A 10910-nucleotide genomic window follows, 5' to 3' on the forward strand; every position below is an offset into this window, starting at 1 on the left:
TTCTTTATACATTCATCAGTTGGTGGATATTTGCTCTCTTTACATAGTATGGTTATTGTTGATAAGTTTTTGTTTTAAAGTGGAATACCAGTTTACACTGCCATTCTGAGGGTGTATGATAATACCTTATAATCACACATTTTCATATGTGTATTGACCACTTGGATATTCTCATGTGAAGTTCAAGAATACTCTTGCCTGTTTTCATCTTTAGCCCATTTTTATTTTTATTTATTTATTTTTAAAGATTATTTAAGAGAGGGAAGGAGAGAGCGAGCGAGAGAGCACAAGCAGGGGGAGTGGCAGAGGCAGAGGGAAAAGCAGACTCTGCGCTGAGCAGGAGCCCGACGTGGCGCTTGATCCCAAGACCCTGGGATCATGACCTGAGCCAAAGGCAGACACTTAACCGACTGAGCCACCCAGGCACTCCTAGCCCATTTTTAAATTAGACTGTTAGTATTTTACCTATGGATTTGTAGGGATTTTTTTTGTATGATCTGGACTTGAGTCCTTTGTCAGACGCATGCATTATGAATATTTTCTGTGTGTGGCTTGCCTTTTCATTTCTCTGTGGTATAAAGTAGGCATAGTATATCTTTATTATGTATATTATAAACATTTTCTCCCAGCCTTTGTCTTTTACTATTTATTGTTGCCTTTTGCGCTATATGGTTCTTTTTATTTGGATGTCATCAAATCTGTCAATCTCTGCTTTTATGATCTAAAGCTTCATGTTTGGAAAGCCTCTGCCACCCAAGGTTATAAAATCTATTCCTTCAATATTTTCTTTTAATACTTTTACATTTTTTTTGTTGTATTTAACTTTTTAATCTGAGATATATTTTTGTGGAGTACAGTATGAGATAGGTATTTTTTGACATAAAGTCAGTCATTTGTTCCAATACCATATATTCCACTGATTTAAAATGCAACTTTTAATATATTCTAAATTCCTTTGTATATTTAAGCTTGTTTCTGGAGTGTTGGGGAGAACTAATCTCTTTCAGATCTTCTAACCCAATGGAGAGAATATCTTTTCATTTATTCAGGTCTTATTTAAAACAGGCTTATAGTTTGCTTTTTATTTCCCTCTGAATTCTTTCTTTCTTTCTTTTTTTTTTTTTACAGTTCTTACTAAATATGCCTAGAGATTTTATAGTTTTTTGCTGTATAAATTGGACCGTCTATGTCCCACCATTGTGATAATTTTGATTGTTGTTGTGCATTAATGTCGTACTCATTAATTGTACATTATATTTACAGATTCTGATAGTTTTAGAACTGATTGTCTTAGGTTTTTCAGGTAAATATATAATGTATAAAAATGGTAATTTTTTTTTTTTTTTAAGATTAGTGTCTTTTTTTTCTTGTACAGAAAAGTGCTAAATGGTAGTGGAATCCTTTCCTCGTTCTATTCTTTTTTTGGTAAATAACTTAAAATATCTCATCTTTAAGAATCATGTTTGCTCTGCATCAGAGAAAGTTTTCTTTTGTTCTGTGTCCTGAGAGTTAAAGAGTGCTAAGTCAGATACAGTGATTTTGGGGGATTTAATCAAATAATCATGTCATTTTTTCTACTTTTATCTAATGTAATAACTGATAATGGATTTTATTTTATTTATTTTTAGAGAGCTTGTGCGTGTGGGGAGGGGGGTAGTAGTGGAAGGGGCAGAGGGAGAGGGAGAGAGAATCTCAAGCAGGCTCCATGCCCAGTGCAGAGCCTGATGCAGGGCTCGATCTCATGACCCTGAGATCACGACCTGAGCCGAAATCAAGAGTCAGACACTTAACTGACTGAGCCACCCAGGTGCCCTATAGGCAGTGATTTTAAAATTTTAGTGTGTATCAGAATCACCTGCAGTGAACAGAGTAGAAAATGTAAATGTAGTCCTATCCCTCATACTTCTTTCTTTTTTTTAAACAAAAACTCCAAAATACTAATGATCACTGGGATAAAACCAGTCCTTTTTTATTGCCTTTATTGCCTTCAGTGTGTTTGATTACCTTCTTCAACAGTTACGTTAGCATCTTTTCCAGTTTACTCTTTATTCTTCTTGATTGCTCCTTCAGTGTTTTCTTCCCACGTTACATTTTCAGTCTTTTGTGGACTTTTTCTGTTTTTCTCTTTTGTTCCCTTCTCCCCTCCTTTCCATTTTTCAAAAAATGAGAGAATTTTAAAGTAGTTATATAAAATTCCTCAAGTATTTTATGAGGGAGACATTCCCCTGTTCTTGTAAGAATTTTTAAATGGGTACAACTTTTTTGGAATACAGTTTTGGAACTTATATCAAGTTTTGTTATGTTTATTTTTTTGGTTTCTTTCTTTTTAACTAGGCTCCACACCCAACATGGAGCTAAACTGAGTCACCCAGGTGCCCCTGTTTACATTTTTTGACCTATAATTTGATCATAAGGAAATAATCTGAATTTTGGATGTATGTCTGTATACAAAAGCAATCATAGTTTTATTTCTAATTGTGAAAAATTGGAAAGTCCATGTCCATAGTAATACAGGGTTTAAATGAATTATGGTATATCCATGGAATGGAATAATGTGCAGCTATTAAAGTGTTTACAGAGTTTTTTTATGGTATGAAAAGGTACAAATGCAGGGTGCCTGGGTGACTCAGTTGGTTAAGCGTCTGACTCTTGATTTTGGCTCAGGTCGTGATATCAGGGTCATGGGATTGACCCCTGCGTTGGGCTCTGCACTCAGCACGGAGTCTGGGCATCCCTCTACCTCTGCTGCTCCTTCTCCCGCTCTATCTCTAAAATAAATAAAATCTTGAAAAGGTACAAATGCTAAGGAATAAAAAGCATGATTAAGTTGTATAAATGTGGCTTGATCTTAATTAGTTAAACTTAAATATGTATATTGTATGTGTACGGGTGATGTCAGTATAAATATATTAGGAATATATATTCCCCAAATAAATATATTACAAATATTCCTAAATATTTAGAGTGATTCCCTGGATGAGATTATTGGTTATTTGTAATTTCTTTCTTTGTGCATTTAAGAGTATGTATAACTTTCATAATCAGAAAAATGTACTTTATTTTTGAAAGGTATTTAGGATTTGATAGTGTTCATCAATAGAAATGATAAACATAGATTTGTGGTATGATTCAGACAGGCACCAGAGATTACACAATTATAACTGTGTTCAAATTTTATCATGGGTAAAATGTTGCTACTAAGTGTAAGACTGAACTAATGAACAATTCCTTGTCAATTTTATAATTTTAGGGTTTTTCTATTATAAAAAATATACACTGTTGTAAAAAACTGAAACAATATAATGGTATTTAAAATGAATACTGGAAATTCCCTATGTACCTGCTCATTTTTTTTTTTTAACACAAATAGGTTCACACTATTTTGTAGTTTTTTAACCTAATCATATATGATTCTTCCCTTAACTTGAAGATTATACTAAATATTTGAGGGTTTAAGAGAAGCAGAAACTAAGGACAAGATCATAATGGTAAATTTGCCTTTGTTGACCTTTCTTCTTCATGAAATCCATAATTGAAAATAGATCCTCTTTAAAACAGGGAAATTTTATAATCTTACAGAAGAATAAGATTTATTTTTCTTCAGATCTTCCTATATTTGTATTTGGGTTTTTTGTTTGTTTGTTTTGAATTTTGGTACTATATTTTTATTATATAATAGGCACAGGTACAGTACCAACAGCAGCATGAACAACAGAAAAAAGATTTAGAAATCCTCCATCAACGAAACATCCAGCAACTACAAAGCAAATTATCTGAGTTGGAAGCAGCTAATAAAGACCTAACCGAAAGGAAATATAAAGGAGACTCTACCATCAGAGAACTCAAAACAAAACTGTCTAGTGTTGAAGAGGTATTGGACTTTGGGTTTGTTCCCCCCACCCCCAATTTAAAATAACATTTTAATTTGGTGACTTTATTACTTGTGTGCAGGCTGTTTCTCTGCTTTGCAAGGATGTCTTGGTGATCTTAGGGTAATCAGACATTGCAAAAAAAAAAAATTGAGAATCTAAAATCTGATGAAAAGGGATAATTCAAAATAGAACTGAGGTAAACTTGGATATTTTTAGTTAGGGTCTTGAGGAGCAGCTCATTGACACAGCCTTTAGATTTTTCAGTGTACTTTTAATATCCACACAGTGTCTGTATAGCTCACATATTCAGTCTTGACTGGTTCTTTCAACCTACTTAACATGTCAGACAACTACATGAAGTTGTGTCTAATAATAATAATGATATTAGTAATGATAATAGCTAAGGCATACTGAACATATGCTGTGTGACAGGTGCTGTTTAACTGCTTTACATATATTAACCCATTTAATTCTTATAACAATTATTTTAAAGAAGGTACTATTATCCCCATTTTGCAGATGATGAACTAAGGCACAGAGAGGTTAAGTAACTTGCCCAAGGTCACATGGCCAGTAAGTGGAAGAGCAAGGATTGGAATCCTCTTATTTGCTTGTCTTTAGTACTCCCTTTTTCAGGCAACAGAGACATTTTGAAAATCTTGCTGTAGTGACACATTGTTGATTCTTTGGCCCCGATGATAGACTCCTTCCTAGCATTATACATTATTGTCATGAATTAATCAGAAAACAGATTTTGTTAAGTCTGTCATATTTAAATACAAAGATCACCAGTGTTACTCAAGCTTATGAGACTTCCCACTCCATTTCACCAGTCTCTTGTGCTTAGGAAACTCTAAAGCTTGACTGATTTTTATGTTCCGATCCTCAGTATTCTGCCTCAGTAGGTGTTTTTAGTGCATCCTCCCTGCTCCCTTTACCTTTCATACCAGTTTGTAAAATACTGTAGCCTTCCTAGTACATTGGATAGTCATTATAATGCCATATGACTTCTTTTATCTTAGCCCTGAAATTGGCCACTTTAAAAACAGTGTGCTCTGTTATATGGGTTTTATATAATCTAATCAAAATATTTCTTCCAAGATTTGCCTAAGACTTTAAAATTATGAGTCCTGGAAACTTTTTAAAAAAGTTTTAATTGTAGTATAGTCAACATACAATGTTATATTAGCTTCAGGTGTCCAATGTAGTGTTTTAACACTTCCATACAACACCTGCTGCTCGTGACAAGTGCACTCCTTAATCCCCATCACCTATTTCACCCATCCCCTTTGGTAACCATCAGTTTGTTCTTAATAGTTAAGAGTCTGTTTCTTGGCTCTCTTTTTTTTCCCTTTGCTCATTTGTTTTGTTTCTTAAATTCCATGTATGTGTGAAATCATATGGTATTTGTCTTTCTCTGACTTATTTCACTTAGTGTTATACTGTCTAGCTCCATCCATGTTGTTGCACTGGGAACTTTTTTTTAATCCTCTGAGTATTGTTACCTAATCATGTTAAATTTACCTTTTAGGCATTAGTGCCCTAAAAATAATTGCTGCCATTTATTATTTACTGCCAGGCATTATGCTAAGCAGTTTGCATTATGGTTTTTATGAAGATTAAGTGAAGTAATTTATGAAGTGTTTGTTATTTCTGTTTTACACATGAGGGAATGGAGATTTAGGGAGGTTAAATAATTCCCAAGATTACACCAAAGAACCTAGATTTGTATTCAAGTCTGTCTGATAGCAGGGTCTGTTTCTAAAACCAGTATGGCATAATACTATAAAATTACCTTGTAAAGTTTTGTTAAAAATGAAAATTATCTAGGAATACTATATCCTGGACTTGTGTATACTGGCAGTATTTGGTTGGTATTAGCTGACTGGGAAGTAATCTGTCCTAGATTTTTAAAAATCTGTTTTTAATTAACAATTATATTTGCTTGGTTTTGGATTAAAGAGTGAACCAAGAGGAAATCCAGAAGTGTTAACATATTTGTTGACATGGAAAGATATTTATAATATGTAAAGAAGGTTGATTATAAAACTGCACAGTATGAGCAGATATGAGCAATCGGTATATATAGATTGAGCAAAATGTTAATTGTGGATCATGGTTGTCACCCTTGGCTACCCTTAGAATCCACTGCAAAGCTCTTTTTGTTTTGTTTTTTTTAAAGATTTTATTTATTTATTTATGTGACAGAGACACAGCGAGAGAGGGAACACAAGCAGGGGGAGAGGGAGAAGCAGGCTTCCCGCGGAGCAGGGAGCCCGTTGTGGAGCTCGATCCCAGGACCCTCGGATCATGACCTGAGCCAAAGGCAGACGCTTAAGGACTGAGCCACCCAGGCGCCCCTCCATTGCAGAGCTCTTAAACGTCCTAGTGCCCAGGCCATACCTCATACTAACTATAAATAAGACTCTCTTGGGGATGGTACCAGGCATCAATAGGTTTTTTAAAGCTCCCTAGGTGATTTCAGTATGCATACTAGCTTGAGAACCACTGCTTACGTGGTAGAAAAATAGGCCTTTTTATTTATTTATTTTATGTTTTTGAAATTCTATTATAATGGGGATTTACTACCCAAGTGATTTTTTTTTGAAGTGTAAATTTCAAGATACCAGAAAATCCTTGTTACTAGTTTTTAAAAGTTGTAGTAATTTATTCATAAATCAGGATTATTTTCCCTGTTGTCATTGAATTAGATATTAGTGTATTTTACAATTATATTTCAAGTCTACGAGTTACATACACCTTTAAAGTGTATATCTATATCTTTTAAAAAAAAATCAGTACTAGAACTTTAAAATTATTGAAGCCTTTTTTTAAATTTTAAACATCTTAATTATAAATAACCAGAGCAGCCAACTTCTCTTTTTCATACTGCATCATTTTTTTTCTTCCTCTAGGAGCTCCAGCGGGCTAAGCAAGAAGTCCTCTCTTTGCGAAGAGAGAATTCTACACTAGATGCTGAATGCCACGAAAAAGAAAAGCATATTAATCAGCTACAAACAAAAGTGGCTGTTTTAGAACAGGAAATCAAGGATAAGGACCAGCTTGTTTTAAGAACAAAAGAAGCATTTGATACAATCCAGGAACAAAAGGTCTATTTAAACATTTTTTTTTAAAAATTGGTGATCACATTTACAAGTGATGCTTTTCTTAAACACAAACATCCTATTAACTATTCATGTTTTAAAAAATATGTATCAGGTTGCCTTAGAAGAGAATGGTGAGAAAAATCAGGTACAACTAGGAAAACTTGAAGCTACGATCAAATCATTATCAGCGGAACTTCTTAAGGTTTGTTTTTAAAAATAATAGAATATTAAATTTCATTAGGGTAAGAGAGATATACAAATAAAGCTCTTTTACAGGCAAATGAAATTATCAAGAAGTTACAGGGGGATCTGAAAACTTTAATGGGTAAATTGAAACTGAAGAATACAGTAACTATTCAGCAAGAGAAACTCTTGGCTGAGAAGGAAGACAAATTACAAAAGGAACAAAAGGAATTACAAGAGGTTGGACAGTCTCTCCGAATTAAAGAGCAAGAGGTAGTGAATATTTTATATTTTTGCGTGTGTGACTATTTGCAAAGTATAACAAATTTTCTCAGATGTATTTTTAAAATTTCTACTTTATTATATTAGAGAAGAGCTTTCACTTTTTCACCCCAAAAAGAACATGACTAGCTTCAACAGAAGTTAACCTATTTCAATTTGAAAAGTTAGTTATCATGACTCAGATACCTTGCGTGTTCATATATATGTACAGTATATGTGTATATACATGTATACATATACAGTGTTACATAGATGAGCTATAATTCATTTATTTAATAGTAGTTAATAGTAATTATTTAATTAATAGAAATACATTTAAGTATTTAGCCTTTATTATACTTATTATGAGGATTGACATTTCAGGTGTGCAAATTACAAGAACAGTTAGAAGCTACTGTTCAAAAGCTTGAAGAAAGCAAACAACTTCTAAAAAATAATGAAAAGTGTAAGTATTTTACCTTTTTATGTAAATGAGGTTTGCAATTGTGTTCTTAATCTGAAAATTTTATTTGAATTCATGAAAGTTTGGGTAAATCAAGATATTGCTACATCCAAATAATTTCGGTTTTAAATATATGGTCTTCATGTCTTTGCTGTAGTAACTTGTATATCAACTGCCCTGTAAAACAGTTATCATTATAAAGAAAACCATATTGCATGTGTCAGTAACCCAAAATTAAGTGTTGAAAATATTGACAGTAGTTTAAATTCTTTGCTAATTAAAGTTCTTCACTACTTATTTTAATTGCTGTATTTATCTAATAGTAATAACATGAATTATTTGAAACTAAAATATAAGATTAAACCTTTAACATTTTCTCAGTTTTTGTATTGGTTATCAGACAAGAGTGTGAACTTCAAATAAACTGTAAGATATCATTCTAGAAATGAAAGCCTTCAAAGAGATCCTTGACTAGCAGAAATACGTTTTGTTTTGTTTTGTTTTTTGAAAGATTTTATTTATTTATTTGACAGAGAAAGACTGCTAGAGGGAACACAAGCAGTGGGAGTGGGAGAGGGAGAAGCAGGCTTCCCACCGGGCAGGGAGCCCAATGTGGGGCTCGATCCCAGGATCCCGGGTTCATGACCTGAGCCGAAGGCAGACGCTTAACCGACTGAGCCACCCAGGTGCCCCAGAAATATATGCTTCTGATAGTAATAGCATAAGGAGTTCTATGTGGCGGTTGTTAAAATAAGAATCTTTAATGGCAAAAATTTAGGTGAACCTATATTCTCCTGTGATATAAGGTAGTTTTAAAGACTTAAAATTTTGGGGCACCTGGGTGGCTCAGTCGTTAAGCGTCTGCCTTTGGCTCAGGTCATGATCCTGGGGTCCTGGGATCGAGCCCCGCATCGGGCTCCCTGCTCCGCGGGAAGCCTGCTTCTCCCTCTCCCACTCCCCCTGCTTGTGTTCCTGCCCTTGCTATCTCTCTCTCTCTCTCTCTCTCTCTCAAATAAATAAGTAAAATCTTTAAAAAAATAAATAAATAAAAATAAAGACTTAAAATTTTTAAAATCTCAATATAATTTTTAAATGTTTAAAGTTATTAGAAAAATAAAAATTGTCAAAATTCTTTACCTTGTTTTATTTAAGTAATCACATGGCTAAATAAAGAATTAAATGAAAATCAGCTAGTGAGAAAGCAAGATGTATTGGGACCTTCTACCACTCCACCTGTACATTCTAGCAGCAACACAATCAGAAGTGGGATTTCTCCTAACTCTAATGTGGTAAGTTTTAAATTAAGATGTGAGTGGTCTGAGTAAATTACCTAAAACCAAAATATTCCCAGACTATGAGGAAGTCTCCATGACTTCAGGTGCTGGTACTAATATGACTTGAGTGAGGTAAAGGTTAGGTCCCACTTAGAAGTGAGACATACAGATATACTTGCTCCTAACAAAGAGGCTGTATTTCAAAGGCACACTGCTTCTTAAAATTTAATTGGATGTATATGTTAACTAACTAGAATTTAAATAAAAATTTGAAATAAAAATATGAAAAAATTTAATTGGATATAGAAATCATTCAGTAATAACTAAAGTAATGCCAAATGTGCTGAAGAAGGAAGTATTCTGGGAGCCTTAAGAAGGGAGAACAAAGTTTGGGTTCAAGTTTAGAATTATGATAGAAGGAGCCTAAACTGAATTCTATTTGAGAAAGAAAAAAAAAAAGAGAGAAATGTCCTTTTATCAGTCAGCTCTAGATTCTAGAAGGAATTAGTTATGATATCTAAGCTCTCTAGCTCCTAGGACCAGGGCTTTTGCTTTCTCCTTGCAAGAAATTAGGAGAAAATGAAGAGCAGCTCCTTACATATGGGAGCTGGCTTGGTACTATCAGCAAGGCCCTGGTGTTGCTAGGAGAGCTAGCCTGGTACTCACAGCTAGGCTTTGGGGCTCTCCTGTTGAACATAACTAATTTCACAGAATATCAACATCAGGCAAGGCCACTCTGTGACTGTGACAGATCAAGAAAAAAATAAGACCACCTCATAATCATTTCTGAACACAATTTTGAAAAAATGAACATTGCCAAACCACAAAACGGGCAAGCATCCTCCTATCCTGGCTAACATGATTGACTGCTCCTTCTTTACCAATTACAGTTTTGGCCTTAATACATTCCTCCCGACTTATCTAATTATGAAATAATCTAAGATTTATTTCAGATACTCAGTCATACAATTATCCCCATTTCCAGATAGCATCTGACCCACAACAAAGCCACAAACTGTCTCTTAAACCACCTAATACATATATGTCCAGTAAATAAGTCCCTTTTAACACCTGCATACTGCCACACCCCTCTTACTAGGTTTCCCAGTGTGCAGTCTCCATTGTTTGCAAGGAGCAGTAAATCCACGGTGTACACCTATAGGTATGTTTCTGGTAGTTTTTGATTGAAGAGCATTGGCAGAGGATTTAAAATGCAAATACCTAATTGAATTTTAAATCTATCCTACTAATTCAGATTGTACTTGATGTTTAAAAAAAGGAATAGATTTTTGCTAAATTGCAAAAAGGTGTGGAAAGAAATGCCCAGTACTGAATTACAAACTTGAAAAATTTGACAAGCTTAACCTTAATGACTTATGATAAATAGCTATGTAGAAGGTGTTTTTTGTCATGCAGCCAGTGATGTATACAGTTGCTTCTTAAGGTTTGTGTTTCAGTTGTTCTCTTATAAACTCTTTTCATGACATTTGTTAATGGTGGTGCCACCATATTGAAAATTAGTGGCAAAGCAAATTATTGTATGAATTAGTCCATTTAAGAATACGTATCTTGGGGCGCCTGGGTGGCTCAGATGGTTAAGCATCTGCCTTCGGCTCAGGTCATGATCTCAGGGTCCTGGGATCGAGTCCCGCATCGGGTTCCCTGCTCAGTGCAGAGCCTGCTTCTCCCTCTCCCTCTGCCACTCCCTCTGCTTGTGCTCTTCTGTCTATCTCTCTATCAAATAAATAAA

At 34.4% G+C, this 10910-nt stretch overlaps 1 protein-coding gene across 2 annotated transcripts in view; it reads left to right on the plus strand.

The window, feature by feature from the left end:
- SASS6 (SAS-6 centriolar assembly protein) overlaps window positions 1–10910 on the plus strand; it is a 54266-nt gene that overhangs the window by 17373 nt on the left and 25983 nt on the right. For both annotated transcript variants that reach the window (XM_032422750.1, XM_032422756.1), the window contains exons 8-13: window positions 3680–3871; window positions 6788–6982; window positions 7092–7181; window positions 7256–7435; window positions 7808–7889; window positions 9039–9175. In XM_032422750.1, coding sequence (XP_032278641.1) covers window positions 3680–3871; window positions 6788–6982; window positions 7092–7181; window positions 7256–7435; window positions 7808–7889; window positions 9039–9175 — 876 coding nt within the window. The remainder of the gene's footprint in view (window positions 1–3679; window positions 3872–6787; window positions 6983–7091; window positions 7182–7255; window positions 7436–7807; window positions 7890–9038; window positions 9176–10910) is intronic.

The sequence above is a fragment of the Phoca vitulina genome, unplaced genomic scaffold (genome assembly GCF_004348235.1).
Source record: "Phoca vitulina isolate PV1807 unplaced genomic scaffold, GSC_HSeal_1.0 scaffold2, whole genome shotgun sequence".
In the NCBI taxonomy this organism is placed as follows: domain Eukaryota; kingdom Metazoa; phylum Chordata; class Mammalia; order Carnivora; family Phocidae; genus Phoca; species Phoca vitulina.